The sequence below is a fragment of the Abramis brama genome, assembly GCF_963993115.1.
Source record: "Abramis brama genome assembly, chromosome: 4".
Taxonomy (NCBI): domain Eukaryota; kingdom Metazoa; phylum Chordata; class Actinopteri; order Cypriniformes; family Leuciscidae; genus Abramis; species Abramis brama.
In genome coordinates this window covers 31,963,025-31,988,695 of record NC_139966.1, presented here as the reverse complement: position 1 = coordinate 31,988,695, position 25,671 = coordinate 31,963,025, and the positions used below count along the sequence as shown (strand labels likewise).

Genomic DNA, 25,671 nt, shown 5'->3' with positions numbered 1-25,671 from the left:
GGCCACAGCAGTGGGGTCACTAATAAAAAGAAGCAGTGCGAGTGGCAAAGTATTGCTTCTGCCGTCAATTGTGTCAGTGGGACAGAACGGACAGTTGCAGAATTAAAGAAAAAATGGTCCGACCTGAAGGTATACTAATTTTTTACCAACATATTACATTTGTGTTTTATTAGGCTATATACCTATATAAATAGCAATATTGATTTTCAAAAAGTTTTATTTACAGTATGCAAAATATGTGAAATAAAGATTCTCATTCATTCAAGGTGGAGGCAAAGAGAAAACTGTCCTCCCACCGCCAGAGCGTGGCTGCAACTGGTGGGGGCCCAAGTACAGCTGATCTCACATCAGTGGACAGCAAAACGGCAGATGAGAGAAGTGATGCAAGAAATTGCACAATCATTAAAAGATGCAGTTAAAACATGAACCTTGAGTTTTGTCTTTCTTTACAAACGCCGCATGACATCCTCACGGATTCTTGCACCTCGCTGATATCCCTCTTGTTGGCCAGGGGGCTGTGGCTCGGGGTCGTAATGCTGGGGTAGAGGGAGATCAGGAGGGAGAGGAATACCGTTCCTCAGTGCTATATTGTGCAAAACACCACACGCCCTGACAATCTTGCACACTTTTGCTGGATGGTATAAAAGTCTGCCACCCGAGGCATCCAGAGCACGCCATCTGCATTTCAGGATGCCGATGGCACGCTCCATAACTGCGCAGGCACGAGAGTGGACCTCGTTATAATGAGTTTATAAGGGGGTAGCGTCTCAGGGGGTAGCCACTGTCGCCTGCAGGTTATAATTATATTAAAAACAAAATTGTTACAGTTTCTACTTTTTAATATTGTTAAACTCACCAAGAAGCCAGCCATCACGTACTGCGCCTGCATTTAGTCTGTTCCCTACACTGCTATGTGTCAAGATAAAGGAATCATGTGTTGAACCAGGCCAGCATGCCACAATGTTTGTGAGGGTCATGTTGGAGTCACATATTATTTGCACATTAATAGAATGCAAATGCTTTCTATTTACATAAGCAAATTCATTTTCAGATGGTGCCCTTATAGCAACATGAGTGCAGTCAATTGCGCCGATTACATTTGGGAAACCAGACATTGCTGCAAATTGCATTTTAATTTCGGCCTGTTCTCGCACAGTGTAGGGGAACCTGATGTATCGACTAACCATATTAAGTATACCATTCAAAACGACAGATATTATGGCACTTAGGGACGGCTGTGATATACCAGACCTATAAGGTGAGATGATAGATTCCAATAGAATTATTTCATATACAAAAAGGTCTTAGAGACAAATTTGAGGATTACTTATAGTTCTTTTTATATAAATAATTTACCTGTCTGCCAATTCCCGCTGGAAACAGCCGGTTGCCAAGAACCCCAGAGTGGTGAGGACTTGTATTTGGACTGGGATGGCATGGTTCCGGCGTGTTGCCCTCTCTAATACTGGACCCAATTCAGCACATAGATCCAAGAGCACAGCTCTAGGGAATCTAAATCGGCTTATTAGCCAGTCATCATCATGGGCCAGGAAATCATCATGGTCCCTGAAAACTCGTTCTCTCCTTATTCTGCCATTGGTGTAATCCTCAAACAGTGCCAGCAGTGCCATCATGAAGCATTACATACCCGGGTCACCGGAGGATTTATATGTTTCTAGCAAATAGACTGATCGTTAACACCTTGACAAAATCACATAATTAATTTGTGGGCGAAAATTTAAGACGAAAATGTTATAGTGCTTCTTGACGGTTTTGTAATGAACACCGTAATAGTTAGGACCGATGATGAGTAGCGATTGTGCTTCATGACTGTATTTGCAGACTTTGACATTTTATGATATACAGTGAGGAAAATAAGTATTTGAACACCCTGCTATTTTGCAAGTTCTCCCACTTGGAAATCATGGAGGGGTCTGAAATTGTCATCGTAGGTGCATGTCCACTGTGAGAGACATAATCTAAAAAAAAAAAATCCAGAAATCACAATATATGATTTTTTAACTATTTATTTGTATGATACAGCTGCAAATAAGTATTTGAACACCTGTCTATCAGCTAGAATTCTGACCCTCAAAGACCTGTTAGTCTGCCTTTAAAATGTCCACCTCCACTCCATTTATTATCCTAAATTAGATGCACCTGTTTGAGGTCGTTAGCTGCATAAAGAGACCTGTCCACCCCATATGATCAGTAAGAATCCAACTACTAACATGGCCAAGACCAAAGAGCTGTCCAAAGACACTAGAGACAAAATTGTACACCTCCACAAGGCTGGAAAGGGCTACGGGAAATTGCCAAGCAGCTTGGTGAAAAAAGGTCCACTGTTGGAGCAATCATTAGAAAATGGAAGAAGCTAAACATGACTGTCAATCTCCCTCGGACTGGGGCTCCATGCAAGATCTCCTCGTGGGGTCTCAATGATCCTAAGAAAGGTGAGAAATCAGCCCAGAACTACACGGGAGGAGCTGGTCAATGACCTGAAAAGAGCTGGGACCACCGTTTCCAAGGTTACTGTTGGTAATACACTAAGACGTCATGGTTTGAAATCATGCATGGCACGGAAGGTTCCCCTGCTTAAACCAGCACATGTCAAGGCCCGTCTTAAGTTTGCCAATGACCATTTGGATGATCCAGAGGAGTCATGGGAGAAAGTCATGTGGTCAGATGAGACCAAAATAGAACTTTTTGGTCATTATTCCACTAAACGTGTTTGGAGGAAGAAGAATGATGAGTACCGTCCCAAGAACACCATCCCTACTGTGAAGCATGGGGGTGGTAGCATCATGCTTTGGAGGTGTTTTTCTGCACATGGGACAGGGCGACTGCACTGTATTAAGGAGAGGATGACCGGGGCCATGTATTGCGAGATTTTGGGGAACAACCTCCTTCCCTCAGTTAGAGCATTGAAGATGGGTCGAGGCTGGGTCTTCCAACATGGCATGACCCGAAGCACACAGCCAGGATAACCAAGGAGTGGCTCTGTAAGAAGCATATCAAGGTTCTGGCGTGGCCTAGCCAGTCTCCAGACCTAAACCCAATAGAGAATCTTTGGAGGGAGCTCAAACTCCTTGTTTCTCAGCGACAGCCCAGAAACCTGACTGATCTAGAGAAGATCTGTGTGGAGGAGTGGGCCAAAATCCCTCCTGCAGTGTGTGCATACCTGGTGAAAAACTACAGGAAACGTTTGACCTCTGTAATTGCAAACAAAGGCTACTGTACCAAATATTAACATTGATTTTCTCAGGTGTTCAAATACTTATTTGCAGCTGTATCATACAAATAAATAGTTAAAAAATCATACATTGTGATTTCTGGATTTTTTCTTTTAGATTATGTCTCTCACAGTGGACATGCACCTACGATGACAATTTCAGACCCCTCCATGATTTCTAAGTGGGAGAACTTGCAAAATAGCAGGGTGTTCAAATACTTATTTTCCTCACTGTATGTACATTAAGGAAAATATTTCCTTTTTACACTGTGTTCTGCAGTTCTCTAATAAAAGGGTATTTCATGCTATTCTGTATCACATGTAGTCGCGCCATGTCCTCCTGCGCTCCCGTTGTGGACAATGTGACTGTAAGGCAGCACTGATTATTATTATTATTATTATTATTATTTTTAATACATTTTGAATTACGTTTGGATTTTACTAGATGTATATAGCCTAAAACAATCGGCACAAATAACACTGTTGGATTAAATCTTCATGATAATGTGGATATAACGTATGAAATGGAGTGAAAATGAAATGTCATTCATTCTTATAATCGTTCTTCTCACATTTATTTTCTACAATCTAACTTCAGATCACGACCTCACCATCTGTGTCGCCAATTCCCTTTGTCTCCAGAATGCGCGTACGCACGGCTCAAAGTTTGCTTAAAGGTGTGCACATTCTCCCGTCAAGTTTGTTTTTTATAGATCACAACCTTTGCGTGGGAACTGGCGTACGTACGTTTCCAGCCCCGTTTTGTGCTTACGCACGCTTTATAAATGAGACCCCAGAACATTTAATGAACAAAGCTATGCTCACCACTATACCACCAACGCAGGCAGTGGGTTCTGAACATGTACATCTGGAACCGATTCTGGAATAGCAGGGGTGGGAAAGGGAAAAATATACCTCTTGATCTGCACCTCGACCACCTCAACAACTTTCTTAAATCGTTTTTGAGGAACAAAGGCACTAACCTTACCATAACCTTAGGTGTATTAAAAACCCTGATGGACACAGCAGACAGAGAGCTGCAGCTATCCCAGCCTAGTGGCATCCACCATGCAGCTGATCTCAAAAACAACATTTTAACTGTACTTGAGGTATTTAGGAAGACAGAAGTTTTCAACCACCAACCAGGAAGACATTTCTCTGCATTCCCTAACTTTGACAGAAACATTCTGTCCAAGCTAAATTATAAGGACTTATGGACTAATGGATGCGTTCCAGGCTGAAAGACTGGAGGGCTGTAGCGCTTTAATCAGTGACTTGCCTGGTTCGTAATGGTCCAGCTTTGAAGCTCTGTCATAGAATGCTTACTTGGAATGTTGGTTTATGTTGTTTAAATAGTTAATTGTGTTATGTACAGACAAGGAGTAAATATTTAAATAATGCCTATACACCAATTGTCCTTGTATATAATGATGTTAGTACTTTTTGGTTAAAGAATTTGTAATGAATATTCTTACTCCATTTGCAGAGGTATAGTATACAACACCTTTTCATAGTATGTCGTATCGCTTCTTTTATACTTTAATTATGGTCTTACAAGTATGTGTTTGCACACTTTTATTTGCACACATGTACAGTTTTTTAGAAAAGCACACATTTCAACCAAACACACATTTACAACAATATGTACAGCTGCTACTGACATGCCCCCTGAGTGCATCTTCAACAACAGCATCATCATCATCATAGTCAAAGTAGTTACTGTAATAGAGATCTGGGTCAGTTAAATACCTCCCTGAATCATATTACAAATCCACATCAAAATCCCCAAAAACATCACTAATGATAATTAAAATCTCCTTTGCATGGTCCAATTTAAAACACAGGAAGGTTAGCAATAATGTATGACAGGTCAAATATGTATTGACAATGGTTCAACACTGCATCCACCAGTTGCTGACTGAATCCAGTGCAAGCTGCATGTGAGGTGTACAGTCGATTAGAGGAATTGATTAAACTACCCCTGTAGACATTCAGCAAATCTGCAATCAAAGATTTGTCATTTGCGTCCACATGCCTAGATCTCTGATTAATTGGTTCATCTCCAATCAGTTCATAATTTGGCGTGGTTTCTGTACATGTGCCAGATGAACAAGAGCAAACAGTCTGACAGTATGTACAACAGAAATGGCGTGGCTCAAAATGTGGAAATGTAGATTTCCTAAAACATGCGTTTTTCAGTTGTTTTACCTCTTCATCCACCTTGAAAAACTGCCCGGTGTTGTAGAGGATGGCATGTGATGGCTGACCATGCCCTCCAGCCCTGCCCACCTGTTGTAAAATTGGTCCCCTGCAGCCCCGTACATTACTACACGTGAAACAGTGGGGAAATTCAACGCCATCCCCAAAGCTGTAGTTGCAACAACTACCCGGTACTTCCCTTCCCCCCTCAGTGAAGCCAACACTCTCTCCTTGTTTTTGGGGAGGGTTTTGCTGTGGAACATGCCAATCAGGAGGTTGTCACTTCTACAGTCCAGATCACAGCCTGCCCAGGCATGTCCTTGCAGTTCCGCCTTTAAGTATGAGAATACTCTCCCCACTGATTTCAGCATTTGGCAGTAAATGAATACAGGTTGCATGGTTGAACCCTTGTCTTTTGCATGTTGAACTATCCAGTCTAGGCAGTTCATGTGATGGCTGGGCACCTTGCACAATCCAAGACGGATGTTTGTCTTGTTGGGACTAGCGATGATTTGAACGGCATTGTCCATATGGAGTAGTCTGATGACTTGATGTCAGCTTCTGGACTTGATGTCAGCTGAGGCAGACAGCGCCAAAACAGGTATACCTGAGAGTATGAAAAAATTACAAGATAAACACTTGCTCCATTTTATAACGTACCAAACAAGTTGTCAAAGTGTTTGTGTTATAGGCTATGGCATGGAGGACTTAATGAACAGCACTATGAGCATGAATGCACTAAATCCAGGTAATCACGCAATTCTGTTTCATTACAGGGTCAGTAACTAATCCTTGCAGCAGAGATTATCCATAGACAGAATATTGATGTTATATTAGCATACAAATGAGATATTCCACAACACGTTAGGTAGAAGCAACACAGATTCACAAGATTCCTCATGAATCTTATATCATAAGTTCAAATGACAAATGGCAACATTAGCCTAAGCTATTGAGTATGCAAAAACAGCCCTACTTATGTTGTTTAACTGGTATTTAGTGCTAACTTACCATTTGTATGTAACGTGGACCTTGTCCTGGTATATGGTCGAGGCTAGCATTCGTCGCCATTTGTTGTTTAGCAGCCAGGACTCGGGGCTCCTGAACACCAGGCTCAAGCGTCCATCCAAAATTTCACAATCACCGTGCACGCCGGGTTGCCCAGCACGAACTCCTAACTTTTCTGCCACCTTCACTTGGTCCTCCATTAGTGCAACAAGAGGGGAGACGACAACAACTATCGGCTTAGCATCGATAGCGTTCGCCTTAGCCAGCTCTTTCACCACTAACGGAGCGAGCTGGTAAATCAAGCTTTTCCCGAACCCCGTGGGGAGGAGGGCCACAACATCATGGCCACCAACAAAACCGGCTTCGCTCGCATCTTTCTCCGATGCCATTACTGAACTACAATTCAAACTAGCGCAAAACATCACATCATCGTTCTCAGCCACTCCCTCTGTTAACCGTGCATGTTTTGCTTGTCTCTGTGTGAATGAATGGCGCAGACGCGCGGTTTCATTTACCAAACACACACACACACATACGCACGAGTGACGCTCGCGCTGTTTTCAGTCTCTGCTGCCTCACGATATGATGACATGATGAAATTCATCTCCAGAACCGCTCTGAGAGTCACTTCATGAGCATTTTACCGTTTAATTTGAGAAAAACTATCGTCATGCACACACAGAAACTCAAAGGTCTTCACGGCAACCCGTCAAAATAAAAGTTCGGTTTAACTTGAAGAAATTGACAGAAATAATTATATTAGGCTACTGTACAGTAGATGTAGCTATGTCTCCATGTATTAAAAATACTACTACTAATAATAATAATAATGTGTGCATTTGAAGGTTGCTTATGTTTCACTTGATTTTTTGAAGTAATATTTACGTTTAAACAGTATGTAGCCTTCAGTGCTTTTATGTATAATTTACTTATGATTACCGTCATAAATAGTAGGCTAAGTCATTGAATTGAATTTAATATTTTTTTCAAATAGTCTAATAAAATAGAAAAATAGTTCCAACAGATTTTGCTGTGGTACCGAAATTGGTACCGAGAACCGTAAAATTTTATTCAAGTGTGCTATTAGTATAATTCTTTTAAACTAAAAATAAGAAAGTATACTTTCAGTCTACTTTTTATGTACTTCTCAGAAATGTACTTTAAATATATATATTAGAAATATATTTCAAATTGCACTTAAGTATACTCGACTTATACTGACAGAAAAGTCTAAGTATATTTGGCCTATACTTGTTGATCGAGATATACTTAAAAGTATAATTAAGTATTCTAAGTATTCTTGGCTTGTACTTGTGTTTACTATTTTGATTGAGTAGCTTATTAAATACTTTTTTAAAAACATAATATTACACACTGTCTTATAAACTAACATGTTCATGTTTATATGGTAACAAGCTTTCGGGTGGAATAGCTTATAGAGTAAATAAAATGAGCATGGAACTGAACCTGATCTTGTACACAGCCATAATAATAATTTAAAGTTTATTCAAGTGTTCTATTAATATACTTCTTTTCAACTAAAAATAAGAAAGCATACTTTCAGTCTACATTTTATATACTTCTCATAAATATACTTTATGTACTTCTCAGAAATATACTTAAATTACACTTAAGTGTACTTGACTTATACTGAGAGAAAAGTCCAAGTATATTTGGCCTGTACTTGTACTCAATTTTTTGATCGAGATATACTTGAAAGTATAATTAAGTATTCAAAGTATACTTGGCTTGTAGTTGTGTTAATTCTTTTGAGTAGCCTATTAAATATACTTTTTTTTACATAGTTTTTCATATATAGTCTTATGAAACTTACATTGTTTGAAAATATTGATTAAAATATTGATATAAAACAGATATGTTTCTAATTCTGTGTATTTGAATTTTTGTTTAGGCTAGTCCACTGGTAGTGTACTTAGGAATTTACTTTAATTCTACTTTACTCTTTTCCCACCATTGACTGAATTTTCCAGCTATCCATGTTTTCACTGCTATACGGTAGGGGGCGCTATATGACATCTTCTAGTACAGAATCTCCGGATCAAAACACAGGAGAAGAAGAAGCTGAAACAAGCGATAGAAGATTGCTCACTCAAATGTAAAATAACGTGATCATCAAACATTAAACAGCGTGTAAATCAAAACAGTTTAATATTACCAAATTAAGCGTAACCCATGAAGAGAAAACGACTGTGAAGCTTTGGGGGTGTTGGACTCGATCTACTCCATATGTGTTTTGATCACCGTTCTCAATTAGCCTGGCTAACGTCAGACCTTTCTCATTGAGATGTGGTCTGGGAACCACATGTTAATTTTCTCGTATTTGAGGCGTGGTTTACAAATGCCCAGAGCCGTTTATTGGGCGCTACGAATGTCTATCAAATGCGCCTGTACGTAGCTCATAGCCAATCGTTACAATTATACCAGATGACGTATGTAGAGCGACAGAAATTCGACAAGGAAGAAGACGATGGGTCAGAGATTTATGTGTACACGATGGCGTTCAGCGACTAATGCTGTTTGTGGAAGACAAACATGAGGGTAGAAGGTATATATGGACACACCAACCCATGTTGGATCCATAGATATAAACAAACTGCTTCGGTATGTCGCATAGATGTCGTCATCGTCTTGCTGCTCCCTCCCCGTTCTGTGATTGGTCCCCTCGCTGAGGCGAAAATCTGGTCCATGGAATCCAGGCTGCCTAGCAGCGTGAATAAAATCGCGCTGCGCGCAAGGCAGCATGGGGAAACCCAGGCTAGTTCTCAATCTGATCAAAGATGAATTTGTCTTTGACAAAAATTTGATTTTCTCACCTTTTTTGTTTAAAATGTTGCCTTTCTTTATGAAACTTACCAACATTCAAGTGTTGATAAAAAAGGATGCATGAAGCTAATAAAATGTTTTTCAAATTAAAGTACAGTTAAAGGTATTTTTCAAGTATAAAAAATAAAATTTGAACATAGTGGTATAGACTAGGCCTACTGCAAGTGCAAAAATAACATATAAATAGTAAACTATAAGTATAATGTTAAGTTCACTTAAAGAAAACTTGTAGTATAAAACTACTAAACTAGTAGTTTCCTGAGAGTACACTAAAAGAAAACTTGCAAGTATACTTGCAGTATAAAACTACTAAACTAGTAGTTTACTGAGAGTACACTAAAAGAGCAAAAATAATATATAATTAGTAAACTACAAGTATAATGTTAAAGCAGCACTAGGTAACTTTTCAACCTTCATAATATATTTCCAAGACTCTTGTGACTTACAATAGGTTGAATGACACGTCTGCCATAGCCTGACGGGGTCTGTATCGTTTTTAATCGTACTTTAAACTTCGGGTTTCGGGTAGTAACCAGAGCACAAAAAGAACTACAAAATTCGACTGCTTTACGGCATAGGCTACCTCACTTCCCCCAACACGTCCTCACATGCTGTTGGACTTGTAAGTATAAATATTGTATATCACTCGGACAAGCTTTCACTCGTTGGTGTGAGCTAAAAAGCACCTGGCGTTCTTGTTGATGGATTAGTAACTTAGACATCTTCGGAGGCTAGCTGTGCTTGTTCGATGTCCGACGATTTGTAACGCGTTGTGTTTATTCCCCAATCGAACTCGTGCAACTGTCTGTCACACGTTCTACCGTCCACAGCATTACTTGATAGACAAAAATAGGACAAGAATGAGCATCAAACAGAAACAACCCGCTTACGGGGTGTTCGAGGCGCACATACAATACAGACTGTGCCGAGTCAGTTAAACAGGGCGCGCGCAGCTCTTAAAGGGGACACACCTTATTTCCACTCGTTACAGCTTCCATCCACTGAACAGGGACCGTATACCATAGACAGTAAAAGAAATGGACACAGCGACCCCATTGGATTCAACGGAGACAAAGTGAAGCCCATTAGAAACTCTTACTTCCTGGGGGTCCAGCGTACTGCGCAGACTCAAGCTGAGCTTGACGACGTAGATGTGACGTGAGCAAACCGTCTGTCTTCTAGTAGCTGTGCCAAGAGAAATCTGAATCATTCCCTTCCGAAACTTGCAGAGACGGAGAGCGTGAGTAGGAGCTGTCCATGAGCGAGGAGCAGGAAAAACTTTTAGTAGGTGTTCTGATTAATTACTTTGTCATTTTGCCTCCAGGTCCTCCCGATTGCGCGCGAGCTTCTCCTCCGGTCCATACGGTAATTTCTTACTGTGCGACAGAGAGTCGCGTGGCTGTGACGCAATCGTTAGCCTACTTTTACAAAAACTGCTTCTACAGGGCCATAACATAAGCTACAAGGTAATGGAGCATTTTATACATTGTCGTGTTTCTTTAGAAATAAATAATGGACAAATGGAGTCTTTAAACGCCTCAGATGTGAAGTTATTCGCTGTCAAAGTGACGCCAAAATGAACGGGAGTCAATGGGATGCTAACTGCAGGTGGGGTTCCGTTAGCCAATGGCGGCGTCCGGGGGTACCTTCAAAATAATACAAATCCCTGCACCCTTGCCGTATACAGGGGGAAGAGACTGCTCTGCGTGAGTGGTATTTACGACAGTAACGTTAAATACAAGTAGTCCACAGCGACTCTAGGGGTCGTTGTTTGACCAAAACGGAATTCCTACCTAGTGGGGCTTTAAGTTCACTTAAAGAAAACTTGTAGTATAAAACTACTAAACTAGTAGTTTACTGAAAGTATACTTCAAAGTGTACTTACATAAACTAAAAATTTGCTATTTAAGTATTAAAATAGTAAACTACTAGTATTACCCATAAGTTCACTTGCAGTACAAATGAGAAACGTAATTATGAACTAGTTGTGCACTTAAAGTTTACTACTGTTACACTTATAGTACACTTAAACATATACTTTTATATACTAAAAGTGGGCCAATTTAGTCCCAAGCGGTATTAAAATAGTACACTTACAAGTTTACTACAAGTACATATTGACATTAGTATACTTACTGCATAATGTATACTTAAAAATATACTTGAACATTACTTAAGTATACTTCATAAAATTAACTTGAAGTATACTTCTTTTTCGTAAGGGTGGCTCAGTTAAAGAATTATTTACAACCGAGACTGTTGCTTGTTCTTGGCAAATACCTTACTTTATTTGTCTTCCGGGAAACGTAGTATCTGCGGCTGCTTCCGAAAGGGCAGTACTAAATGAAAAAAAATTATATTTAAACAAAATAAGAAAAATTTGGCCATCTTCATCCTCTTAATGTGTCTTGTTTCCTTCTGGAGTATCAGTGAATGTTTGAACCTTTTTCATTAGTTGTGCTTTTCTTCATTAGTTGTGAAAAGATGGATCTCAAAATCATACAGTCACTGCTGGAAAGGGTTAAAATATAAATAAAAATTTAAAAAAGGGTTACATTTGCTGGAAAACTGAAGAATTTGCAGGACCTGAATGACTTTTCTGTAGAACACTGGGCAGTAAACTGCTCAGGACAAACAAAGGACAAACAAAAAAAAGTCATGGATCATCCAGGTAACGGCACAGTATTAAGAATCAAGGGTATGTAAACTTTTGAAGGGTATGTGTCATTTTTATAAATTCAGCTATTTGTTTTGTCTTGTGGACTATATGTAAACATCTTTAATGTAAAATAACTTATTCAGGACAGCACTAAATAAAAAAATAATGTATAATATTATATTAATATTTATAAAAATATAATATTTTGTATCATCCCTTATTTTGTTAAAATTGTTAACATTTTTGCAGATTCTTCAAAGGGTATGTAAACTTTTTTAGCACAACTGAACATATATATGATCTCTGCTTTATTAACTTATAATACATGTTATTTTAACCAGTAAACCAGACTTGTCACTTTTTAATACTGTGATATCTTGTAAATGTTTTCTGCACCCAAACATTGAAGTTTTGCCTTTTAGACAGAATCTCACACTGTTTCATTAGTAATTATTAAAATAGTATACATTTTCAGTTCACAGTATCAAATATATTTTGTATGTAATATTCTATGCACTTTTGTGATTTTTTTTACAGCGTGTTATTGGGACTTTTATTTTGGTCTGGCGATATGACGTCATAAGTGTGCACCGCACTGTTGTAATTCGGCTGAAGAAAGGTTGGTGTTTAAATGCATTTAAGGTGTTTATATGAAATCATGCAATGCAATCAATTGCATATATTTACAAGCTCTGTAAGATGAATTAATTATTTATTGTTACATTGTAATGCTTTATTTAACATTAATGAACGTTATTTTTGTGAGTAAAGCGCATCCACACGAGTAACAGAAAAGGTGCGTCTCATTTTGCTCCCAATATCGTAAATTAGTTAGTTGTACACACGAATTGGGTGACTGGCAAGCAGTAATGGGAGAAACGGAGCTTTTCGACACTCCCGAGTTAATTGATTCGTAAAATGAATCACTGATTCAAATTGCTCGATTCATCGCACGCTCACGAGACCTGCTGGTCAAAACAGTGTAAATGTTACGAGAACAACATGTAATGAAAACTTAAACAAACCAACTGCAAATGTTGTCATGAAAGTGTAATCTATTAAAAATAATTTTCAAATAATTTAATAGAAATATGTCATAACTCTAAATATGAAGTGTGCAATTGTAGAGCTTGTTTTGAGTATATTTGGCTAATCAGGCCATTTAAGGCCATTGACTATGACTAACTCCCTTACCAGTGCGCTGACTACTGAACTAGGGAGCTGATTGAGTTCAGAGATTTAGTTTTGATTTTTTTTTTTTTTCCTTTCTGTTATTTATTCTCATCTTGTCCAAACACACAGACAAACTCCTGGTGAAGCTGCTTACCTGAGATCCACGTGACACTATTATAAATATGCCATTTATTAAAGAGGAGAGTGAAGACATGAAGATTGAAGAAACATTCAGAGTGAAACAAGAAGATACTGAGGAACAAACAGGTTGGTTTCATTCTCAAAGCTGAACTGATACTGTTTAAAATCTCTAAAGAAATTAATTATATATTTGAAGAATGTCATGAGTGTCAAACTAAAGTGGTTTTATTTGACATGGATGAGGAGAGACATGTTGAGATCACATGACCAGACAAATAGTCTACTATTGGGTCATTCCATGTCAAATCAACCAAATTTCGGAAACTTCCCAGGCTCAAATTTTTTATTTTGTTAATAGTTTTTCTGTAGAAAGACAAACATAAACTTGAAGAAAGCCAAAATATTTAATGTCACAGATGTATATTTACTGAGTAATCCACTATTTTGTAGAGGGGGGTCAAAATGACAATTTTTACCTGAGATTTGGAGCCAAATTAGAGGGGTATAAAATTACTTTAGAAAGATGGCAGCATCATTATTATTATTTTTTTTTACATTGGTAGATGTAGCCTATTAGTAAAATCTGTTGACTTTAGCAATCTTTGTATGGCAACGGTTAAAAAAAATGTTGAAAAAGCACTTGTGTTTTTTGCCTCGAGTTTGCATGCCTGTAACTCAAGAAGTATTAAAGATATCTTAATATCCTTTTTGATTCTGGTTCTTAACAAACATTTAATTTGGTATCTTCATTTTAAAGGCCCTATATGGTTCAATCCCAGAGATATGGAGATCTTAATGCGGCTGCATGAGTAAATTGGTAAATTGTACACCGTTTCAGTGGTCAAAAACCATATGTGGGCCACTTTGCATATAGCTAATACTTTTTTCTTTTAAAGAGGAATATCTGAAGAACAAATAATGTTGAAACTAGAAATGTATCATATTTTTCATAGAACATACCCGAGTGCTTTAAATATTATATTCCAAAGTTTGCATGTAGATTTTCCCTTGATAAAAATGTTATTTAATAAGAGAAGGTAGAAAAGGGAATGTCGCTACAGTTATGACTCATTTCTTGCATTACCATAGTATTTAATAGTAATATTGAGTGATATAGTATATTATCTAAAGAAAGTAAAAAATATATGTTTTCTTTCTTATGCTTTCAGGTTTTACCAATTATGATAAGACTTGAATTGTAATGACTATTATAACTGTATGTATGCATATAATATGACGCCAATATTATGCATTTTAATGAATAAAGAGAAAATGAATAATTTAATTATAATATTGTGCTATCCTGTATGTTGTTTAATGAAGATAGAAAATGGTGCGTTCTTTCTATCATTAGAAAGGTTAGTCTTCTATTGATAATGATTTATTACTGCTGTGTGCCCAATGATGGTAATATAATACTTTTTAATGAATGATGGTTTTAAAAAATACATATAATTTTAATGAATTAAATATGCATTAAATTACAATAACATTTTTAGTGTAATCTTAAATGTAAATATATACAATATTTTCAAGAGAAACATCAGATAACAGTTTATCAGTAAAATGGGTACGTTTTTAAATAAATCACAACTGAACAGCAGCAGCAATGTACAGAAACAACAAACAAGTCCAACCAGCAGAAAAACAAGCCTTCCTTCAGTTGAGATCAGTGATGCTTTATACTCTTCTTTTCCTTCCAACCGAGACAAATCCCAACCGAGCAGTCATCAGCAGAGGGGATCACCCTCACCTGGCTTTACCTGCACAGAAGGCAGAGAAACGACCACTACTGCCACCTAGTGGCCTGACACACATAACATACTAAAATATTAAATAAAATTACACTGTAGGTCGTGACATGTGCTTCAGACACCAGTCACACTGATGCTGATCCCCATAGCAACGATCCAGACACAGTTTCTCACTCCCCTTCTCAGGGAACCATGTTTACCGTCGTAACCGGAGATATTTTTGATAATGTCACTGTTGTGCCATACTTTCAACACTTGTTGATGACTGTCTTCACTGTGTTCAATGATATATCTAATTTAGAGTTTTTTTGTAGCCATTACCTGAGCTGTACATTTCACCAATAAAACCCCATTGAGACTTTCAATTGGCAAGTGTAGCTGCACTTCGCCTTTGTTCCCACATATTTCGTTTGAAATTTTCTTAGACCTTCAAGTGAAAATTGGGGCTAAAATCGTGCAGTGTGACCTCAGCATTAGCTTTAACAGATATCACCACTCTAATGATGCTGCTGGAAGAACACATAGGGGCCTTGTCTTCAGAATTTAAATCGCCATTTTCTACCTTTTTGGTGAGGCTGGGCACATTACATAAAACGTTGAACAACCACAAACAGCGATTTCTCTCACTTGAAGCAAACACAGATGAGGGCGGTCTGAGTTTTGGAGCGGTCTGAGTCTCACGGTTCGGTTCGATTACGATTATCATGTCATCGATTCAGTTCAATTCGATATCACGATGCACCGCATCCTCAATTTTAAATTTTACTTCTAAAGTGATGTGTGTGCGCGTGTGATCGCCTGTTCGGGAAGTTGCAATGACAGAAACAGTGACATTCCAGTTTAAGTTTCAAGGGAGTAAAGCTTGTTTATGCCATTAAGAAAAGGAAAATCTGTCAAATAAATTTTGTTTTAAAGAAATGTTCATTTAAAAGCAGCGCTCATTCATCAGTGTATTATGTTACTATTAAAGATCAACCGTCGCCGAGTCCGCTGTTGAAGGTGACGATCATCCATTTATAATCACGCGTAACACAGAATAATTTGTAATTTGACCATCGGGTGCGGATACTTAAATCAGAGAAAATTATTGGGGCGGGTGGATGGGGCTCATTCGCTTACTCTAAAGCAGTCAGACTCTGCCAGGCGTTAACAGCTCAGGGTGAAAACGGCTAATGTGGTTTATCAATTTTGTGGTGTTACCTCCTGCATATTCTATTTGTGCGTGACATGAGCACACAGCGTGTCTTCAGCAGGTCGTGCTTACCAGGTTGTTCATAAAAGCCGAAATGTGCCCAGATGTAGGCTTTTAATGTAGTTGGAGCATTTTTAATTTCTCGCACTCGCGTCTCACCTCCCTCTGCCATTGTATGCTACCGCCACAAAGCACATACGTGACAAATGATGTCAGAAAAGTGTCAGTACATTATAATCGGTTATGGTCTATTACTGAACCGATAACGAATCGTCCTCGTCTGCCTCGCGATGCATCACAGAAACTATTAATTTCGACACCCCTACTGATGACCTTGCTAAACTCAAAGCCAAGGTTATGGATATAGAAGGAAGGAGCCACAGAAATAGCATACCGGTACACATTTTCTGCTTACCTGAGACAATTGAGAGTCCTCATCAATCTACAGTGAGGAAAATAAGTATTTGAACACCCTGCTATTTTGCAAGTTCTCCCACTTGGAAATCATGGAGGGGTCTGAAATTGTTATCATAGGTGCATGCCCACTGTGAGAGACATAATCTAAAAAAAAAAATCCAGAAATCACAATGTATGATTTTTTAACTATTTATTTGTATGATACAACTGCAAATAAGTATTTGAACACCTGTCTATCAGCTAGAATTCTGACCCTCAAAGACCTGGTAGTCTGCCTTTAAAATGTCCACCTCCAGTCCATTTATTATCCTAAATTAGATGCACCTGTTTGAGGTTGTTAGCTGCATAAAGACACCTGTCCACCCCATACAATCAGTAAGAATCCAACTACTAACATGGCCAAGACCAAAGAGCTGTCCAAAGACACTAGAGACAAAATTGTACACCTCCACAAGGCTGGAAAGGGCTACGGGGAAATTGCCAAGCAGCTTGGTGAAAAAAGGTCCACTGTTGGAGCAATCATTAGAAAATGGAAGAAGCTAAACATGACTGTCAATCTCCCTCGGACTGGGGCTCCATGCAAGATCTCACCTCGTGGGGTCTCAATGATCCTAAGAAAGGTGAGAAATCAGCCCAGAACTACACGGGAGGAGCTGGTCAATGACCTGAAAAGAGCTGGGACCACCGTTTCCAAGGTTACTGTTGGTAATACACTAAGACGTCATGGTTTGAAATCATGCATGGCACGGAAGGTTCCCCTGCTTAAACCAGCACATGTCAAGGCCCGTCTTAAGTTTGCCAATGACCATTTGGATGATCCAGAGGAGTCATGGGAGAAAGTCATGTGGTCAGATGAGACCAAAATAGAACTTTTTGGTCATAATTCCACTAAACGTGTTTGGAGGAAGAAGAATGATGAGTACCATCCCTACTGTGAAGCATGGGGGTGGTAGCATCATGCTTTGGGGGTGTTTTTCTGCACATGGGACAGAGCGACTGCACTGTATTAAGGAGAGGATGACCAGGGCCATGTATTGCGAGATTTTGGGGAACAACCTCCTTCCCTCAGTTAGAGCATTGAAGATGGGTCGAGGCTGGGTCTTCCAACAAAATCCCTCCTGCAGTGTGTGCAAACCTGGTGAAAAACTACAGGAAACGTTTGACCTCTGTAACTGCAAACAAAGGCTACTGTACCAAATATTAACATTGATTTTCTCAGGTGTTCAAATACTTATTTGCAGCTGTATCATACAAATAAATAGTTAAAAAATCATACATTGTGATTTCTGGATTTTTTTTTTTTTTAGATTATGTCTCTCACAGTGGACATGCACCTACGATGACAATTTCAGACCCCTCCATGATTTCTAAGTGGGAGAACTTGCAAAATAGCAGGGTGTTCAAATACTTATTTTCCTCACTGTATATACTTTTTGGTGCTGTTGGTGGAAGTTTTTTGTGCGAGTTTGGAGTCATGCTCATTGTGCTCTCACAGCGAAACCGAAGCCAGGTGAGAGGCCTAGAGATCTGTGCTTGTTCACTTTCACAAGTTCCAGATCAAGGATACTTTCAAACCTATCGAGCTGGGAGTTAAACAGCATTGTCATTTGGGATCACACTCACACCACTGTTGATATTTATCTTTCCCAGTACACACCAGTTCCTAAATGGTAGCGCTTCCCCTCTCTTTTTTTTTTGGCTAGAGACGATTTAAAAAAAAAATTGGATTGAGCAAATAGTCCTATTTTTTTTAAGTCAATGACTGTGGCTCTCCAGGAGCAGGATTGGGCACCGTTCTTAAAACTACATTCTGTGACACAACAGTAGTTTTCCAAAATTATTGTGCGTTTCCTCCTTCACTATTGCCGCTCGCTGGGATAAATGCTGCCTGTATTGTAACTCCACCTGTCAGTGAAATTTGGACCATCCAAATCGGGGGTCATTCCAAAGTTTTAACAAACATCTGCTGCTTTCTCTCCCCCCAAAAAACTGTCTGTTTTCTTTTTAATAAATCATTGCATTGAATTTCTGTGATGAGTTTTTAGTTTGACGGTAGTCCCATTTTCTTTTTTCCTTTAAAGAGTTTAACTGCCCGTTTGAACCTTTGTGGGACGTGTCCGAAAGAAAGTGTAGAGTTAGGACTATTGAGAAGAGGTTTGCAAATTACATATAACACCTCTTACATTAGCTTAAAGCCCCTTTCACACAGATTCCGAAAATACACTGATAACGTGTGCCGGGATAGTTTTATTTTTGGTTCATTCACACTGCCAGCAGGGATTAAAGTTCTCCGTCGCTACGACGGATTTCCGTTAATTGCAGCAAGTCTATGACGGATTTCCGTCAATTGCAGGGTTCCAGTCTGTCCTTAATGTCTTAAATTCACTTTTCATAATTTTAAGGCCGTAAATAGGCTTTCATTTCTCAAATAGTGTAATAAATGTCTTAATTTTAGTTTGATTAGGTCTTAAATTAAGGAAAGACGAGGTGTATTCACCCTTCTGAGGGGGATGTGATCAAAGCCTGGAGTGGAGCAAAAGCACGTTCCTCTCTCCACTCTAAGCATTCTGTAATCACTTCGCTCATGGTCCACTCCGGGTTTTCAATTACCGCTCATGGAAAGTGCATGTCAGGCTACAGTTGAGCGCTGAGGTAGAGAACTATATTTCAGTTACCATGGACACACTTATAATGCAGGTAGGGCTGGGCGATATATCGATATATTTTTGAAATGCGATATGGAATTAGGCCATATCGCATATATCGATATAGTTCAAATTTACGCTGTGATCCTTGCTCCCCGCGCCCCTCTCCTCCGCTCCTCCTTTTCCACTCTGCGTGCGTGTTTAGAGCATGTTATGTTATGAGAGGCGAATAATGACTACTTCAGAAAACCCAGCACAATAGGAACTACCAGGCAGTGACATAAGTGTACGCTGAAATAAAGTTTTTCACCTCAGAAAAACGGACTTTCTTGTCCTGTCAGCCGTTATCCTGTTCTCGTAGCGCACACTCAATTGCACGCGCAAATGCGGCGGCGCGCGCTGTATCGCCTCACTGTATATAAAGTGCAAAAGAAACTACGAGCATGCAACGCCGTTACGTTGTAAATTACACGAAATAAAAGTAATGCAGGTATGATTTTCATTCTATTCACCAGGAGCAGTTTCCATGTTTCATTAACAGTTATTGTTAATATTGTGTATTCACCATGGTAACTGTCGTTTCCATATTAACCCCAAAATGCCACTATTTTTCTTTGTGTTATTTTTTATATTTTTAAATGACTGTAGTGGCTCATACCAACATTGTATTAACAAAAACTAGTTTGGGACTGCTATTAAATAGCTTTAGCATAATGTTTATTTATTAGTACTAGTCTTTACTATTAGTCATATTCTTACAATTTAAGTAAAGGGGAAAAGTACTTGTGTGTGTTAACAAATTTTGTGTAAAACGTGTTAAAATTTGCCTATATATAATATATACGTGTATATGTATGTATGTATGTATATATGTATATATATGTATGTATGTATATATATAGGCAAATTAGAACATGTTTGAACAAAAATTGTTTATATATATATATTCAATGTAAACTTGTTAATAATAATTAATAAATCGCAATTAGCCTACAATTTGAAGGGAATAATCGGCAATTATGATTTTTGTAATAATCGTGCAGCCCTAACTTAGGTGAAGAAACCTGTTTATTATTTATTCATTTGATTTTGCAACTGTTCACTGATACGCCTACTGGCAATATTAAAGCGGTTTAAAACGTCTCCCCTTAAAACGCTATTGGTCTCGACTATTTAAAAAGTTAAAGGAATATGACTTGGCCTAAAAAAAAAATTCAGTCAGAAGAATTTTTTTCACTTTAATCCCTGTGCCAGTGATTTTTTTGGAATCTGTGCGTGCGTTCACACACATCTCGTAAAGATTCCGTAAAGACACATGATATCAGGATGGGACCATGTAATGTCTCCGCAGTGTCAAAGTTAGCTTATGATCTGCGATTTCTCTCTCGGGAAACCATGCCCTGGCATTTTTTTCATGATTCGATAATGAACTATATAGTGCATTACGTACTGTTCCACTAAGCTGGCGAACGATCTCAGCTAAACACTCCTTATGGCATTGATCCTGCCTTTTGTTCACACAGGGAGCGTTCCGGGATTGATCCCGGCAATGTTACTAGGTCCTCATCCCGGAATCGATCCCAGAATCTGAATCAAAATGTGTTTGCGTTCACATATAAGGCACAATTTTATGGGATCAACTTAAGGGGCTTAAGAAGCATTAGCAGTTTTATGTTGTTGGTTTTGATGCTTTTATGTATAATTGGTTTGATATCTGTTGCTTTGTGCCATTAAACTGGGGTTAACTTTCATTTGTCTTTTTTCACCTTAGACCTGATGATGCTGAAAGAGGAGAGTGAAGTACTGAATGAAATGGAGAAGAATCAATATGAGATTCATTATGATTTCATAACTGAAGAAAATTCTTTTAGTTGCTCACAGAATGACAATGAAGAGAAGCCTGTCACATACCCTCAGTGTGGAAAGACTTTTGATCAAGATGAAAACTTTAAAGCCCACATGACAATTCACACTGTAGAGGGTCCTTTCATCTGCCATCAGTGTGGGAAAAGTTTCACTCAAAAAGGAAGCCTTAACAGGCACATGAGAATTCACAATGGAGATAAGCCTTACATATGCCCACTGTGTGGAAAGAGTTTTAATCAACATGGAAACCTTGAAGTCCACATGAAGCTTCACACTGGAGAGAGGCTGTTCACCTGTCAACATTGCGGAAAAAGTTTCAACCGAAAAGGAAACCTTAATTACCACATGAGAGTTCACACTGGAGAGAGCCCTTTCACTTGCCAACAATGTGGAATAAGTTTCACTGTAAAGGGAAGCCTTGTTAGGCACATGAGAATTCACACAAGAGAGAAGCCTTACACATGCTCTCATTGTGAAGAGAGCTTTGAGCAACATGGAAACCTTAAAGTCCATATGAGAATTCACACTGGAGAGAAGCCTTACGTGTGCTCCCAGTGTGAAAAGAGCTTTGATCAACATGGAAACCTTAAAGTCCATATGAGAGTTCACACTGGCGAGAAGCCTTACACATGCCCTCAGTGTGGAAAGAGTTTTGATCAACATGGGAACCTTAAAGTCCACATGAGAGTTCACACTGGAGAGAAGCCTTACACATGCTCTCAATGTGGAAAGAGATTCACTCAAAAAGGACACCTTGAAGTCCACATGAGAATTCACACTGGAGAGAAGCCTTTTACCTGCCAGCACTGCGGAAAAAGTTTCAAACGAAAAGGAATCCTTAACAGGCACATGAGACTTCACTCTGGACAGAATGAGTTTCAATCAGCATGGAAACCTTAAAGTCCACATGGGAATTCATACTGGAGAGAAGCCTTTTATATGTGATCAGTCTGGAAAGAGTTTCAGATATAACATAATCCTAAGTACCACATGAGGACTCACTTAAGAGAGAACTGTTGTCATCAGTGTGGTTCCAGACACCTTAGGAATCACTTAACACCGGAGAGAAGCCTTTCATGTGCCATCACTAAGGAAAGACTCATTCTGGGAAAAATATGCAGTGTTCTTCAGCTTCTATGTTTATGCGGATAATGCTGATATTGCATAAAAAAACGCTGGATGGGAACGCCAAGATGTGCATAAATTAAAAAAATGAATTTTGCCTCAAGTATAAGGCAATTGCTTATCAGATAAGAAAACATGCATAAACTATGATGGGAACACATTTACTGAATAAATTCATCGATGCGCATCAAAAAAGTTGTGACTTTTTTACTAGCGGACCGATCTCGTTGCACAGCATCTGAAATGCTGTTTTGGACATTCTGAAATGCATGAGAAGTCTGTCATCAAAGTGGGTTGGTCTTGCATAACTGCAGGGCTCCAGACAAGGAGCCATTGGGTCCTATAAGGGAAACAAGTGCCAAATAATGCCACAAAAGAATAAATGTGTTTTAATTATCATGTGTTGTCACGCCTGCCCTATTTTAAGGCATCAACATTTTCATTCATCTTGTGGATGTCCTGGGAACTAAGTTTCACTTAAAGTAGGAACTGAATTGCTTTTCCAACTTGAGAACTATATACAGTCACAAATAATTGTTCTTTACACAGAATCTGAGCCAGTGTCACAGACCATAATAATGTCAGCATCACTTGGCCAATGAGTATAGTTTGGCCTCCTAATGCATCTAATAAACAGCCCCTGAAGTGAGACACAGGAAACAGAAATACTACAAAATAATTATAATAACGAGACTAAACGAGACAAAATAACGTTAAAACATTTCGTCTCGTCTCGGTTTGGTCAACGAAAATGAAGAGACATTTTAGCATAGTTTTTATTTTGTAAACAATATTGCATTATACATTTAATTGTAGTCATCGTCACATGACCAGCATTTACGCTGCGTCTCGTCTCATTTTCATCACGTGATAAAGATTCGTTGATGAAAGCAACACTACTTCTATAGTTATTTTTCTTGTTGACTAACGAGTTTGAGCATTGAATGGCTTTTCTCAGGTAAATTTGACGTTACGTGACATAATTGTTCCTAAGCTGTTTTATGCAAGTTCTTTCCAAGATCGAAATACTTATTGAGCGACCTATCAGGCCACATTAAAGAGAGACAAAATGGCATTTATTGCTTGTATTTCGTGATAAAATTGACACAATTTGAAAGCTGAAATTTTGTTAGTTGTTTACAAAAATTAACAAACACATTAAAAGCGACACAAGTACAAATCTTACCGTGATTATGGATGGCTGTTGTAGTTTATCCATGTTGTGTGCACGTAATAGACACTGCCTTCCCGCACTTTTGCAGTACCTTGGATGTTCATTCATTGACGCGTCTCCGTCGTTTTCTATCTCTCATGCTGTCAGCGTTGTTGCTCGATAGAGAAGCCTTATATTTTTGGTTTTGACGCGTTTCAGACGCGGAAAGCTGATTCTCGCTGTGCCCATCCATATTTTGGCACTCAAACTGAGGGTGTATTTACACCAGGAAAGTCCACTAGTTCACTTGCTTTGGTCCGGACTTGCTTTTTGTTTGGTGTGGTGTGGTTCGCTTTCACACTACAAATTTTGGTTCACTTGCAAAAAGGGCAAACAAAACCACACGTGTGCTAAGGTCATCCATTCATTGGACAGAAATTCTCAAGCAGGGAAAAGCAGGAAGTGCAGTTCGTCGTACCATGGACATTTGTCTTTTTCTTCTCTGGAATTGCTACACTTGCTTAGAGCATCGCGCACCTTCATGTAATGTTGCTGAAGTTTTTATTACTTTAACACGGCACTGTGCAGGAGACCGCTCAAATCCCTTCTCCTTCATCCGTTCCCTGAACTTGTTGAACACATCAGCATTTTTATGCGTCCTCTCTATAGTAGCTGTGATATATAGGCATCTGCCAAAATATCAATCAGGCAGTGTCTCTTCGGAGCGCCAGCTCAAACCACAACTCATTTAGCAAATGTTGCAAACACAACACTTTCCCATAATGTAACTCCGACTACGGGAGCCTGTTCATTTAAAAAAGCGCAGTGTTTTCTGCAATTGGCAGTCCCTCCAGAAAAACGCGGAGTTTTTTTGTGATTGTTGCGGACAAAAATCCTTGATTATGCGGCACGTTTTCTTAAAAAATGCGATGGAATATGCGGGATATTTATGCAATTTTATGCGATAAAATTGCAGGAACTTGCAAAAACTGCGGTTTGATGAAAGAAAAAAAAGTGAATCCTCCAACACCCTATTTACTAGGCTGCTACTTAAATGTAAAGAGTCATTTCTTATTACTTCCTATGATAAGCAAGCATACTATATCACATAAAGTGCTGGGAATATTTAAGTTCTCATCGTGTTTTATTTCAGACCTTAATAAACACATGGCTCAAACTTACAAAACATTGATGAGTCGAACAAGTTCTGTAGTCGAAATTCATTCTGCAAATGAATATGCTACAACTTCTGTAAAAATGAATAAATAAAATATAAAAAAATAAAATGTGTGCTTCCTGTTTTACAGAGGTAGCTATACAAAACAGACATCTTCTGTTAAAGGGATAGTTCACCCAAAAATGAAAATTCTGTCATCATTTACTTACCCTCAAGTTGTTTCAAACCTGTAAGAATTTATTTTTCTGCTGAACACAAAATAAGATATTTTGAAAAATGTCTGTAACCAAACAGTTGATGGACCCCATTGACTTCCATAGTAGGAAAAAAAAATACTATGGAAGTCAATGGGGTCCATCAACTGTTTGGTTACAGACATTTTTCAAAATATCTTATTTTGTGTTCAGCAGAAAAAAGAAATTCTTACAGGTTTGAAACAACTTGATGGCGAGTAAATGATGACAGAATTTTCATTTTTGGGTGAACTATCCCTTTAAAATAAGTGCTTCCAATGCACAGTAACGTAAGCAATACAGTAACAGTACAGTACAGTAACAGTACAGTCTTACAGTAACGTCAATTTACATACTACTAAAAAAAAAGTGCAATCTTACAACTGTAAAGTTGCATAAACTCCTGAATAAAACTAACTACGTAGCCTCTAACACTGGCCAATCATTCGCCATCCTCATCCTCCATCCCCTCTCCCTCAACGTCCATCTCCTCCCCCTCCACCATCTCCTCCCTCTCAAATGCTCCACTGCGGACTCGTTGGTTATGGTAAAGGAAGACCAAGGCTTTGAGGTTTTGGTTGGTAGTTGATCTTCTTCGGTTAGACAACACCAGTTTGTAGATGCTGTTGCTGCGTTCAAGCATCAGCTGAGTTTGAGACAGCATCTTTGTACCGCTTGGCCAAGGAACTCAGCACAGGAAGTCTCTCCTGTAGGCCATCCCAAAACACATCCAAATCCACCACGCCGGATGGTGCAGCTCTGAGTGCTGCTGGACCAAGAGTCTTGAAGTAAGAATCTAATTCATCACCCTGCACTTCAGTGAAACCTGGAATGGCCTTGTAGCTTGCTACGG

The 25,671-nt window shown here is 38.8% G+C and overlaps 1 protein-coding gene across 1 annotated transcript; it reads left to right on the top strand.

The window, feature by feature from the left end:
• The first annotated feature begins 12,507 nt into the window (after positions 1 to 12,507).
• LOC311081779 (uncharacterized protein) lies at positions 12,508 to 22,654 on the top strand. The gene is made up of 3 exons (XM_084112420.1): positions 12,508 to 12,561; positions 13,245 to 13,382; positions 21,036 to 22,654. The coding sequence occupies exons 2-3, from the start codon at positions 13,298 to 13,300 to the stop codon at positions 22,028 to 22,030; spliced, it is 1,080 nt and encodes a 359-aa protein (XP_083968546.1). The 5' UTR covers positions 12,508 to 12,561; positions 13,245 to 13,297; the 3' UTR covers positions 22,031 to 22,654.
• The last annotated feature ends 3,017 nt before the right edge of the window (positions 22,655 to 25,671 follow it).

Excerpts from the sequence above, each read along its gene's own strand:
- LOC311081779 (XM_084112420.1), top strand. The coding sequence starts at position 13,298 with ATGCCATTTATTAAAGAGGAGAGTGAAGACATGAAGATTGAAGAAACA. Across the intron at positions 13,383-21,035 it reads AGATACTGAGGAACAAACAG|ACCTGATGATGCTGAAAGAG; the intron begins GTTGGTTTCATT and ends TTTTCACCTTAG.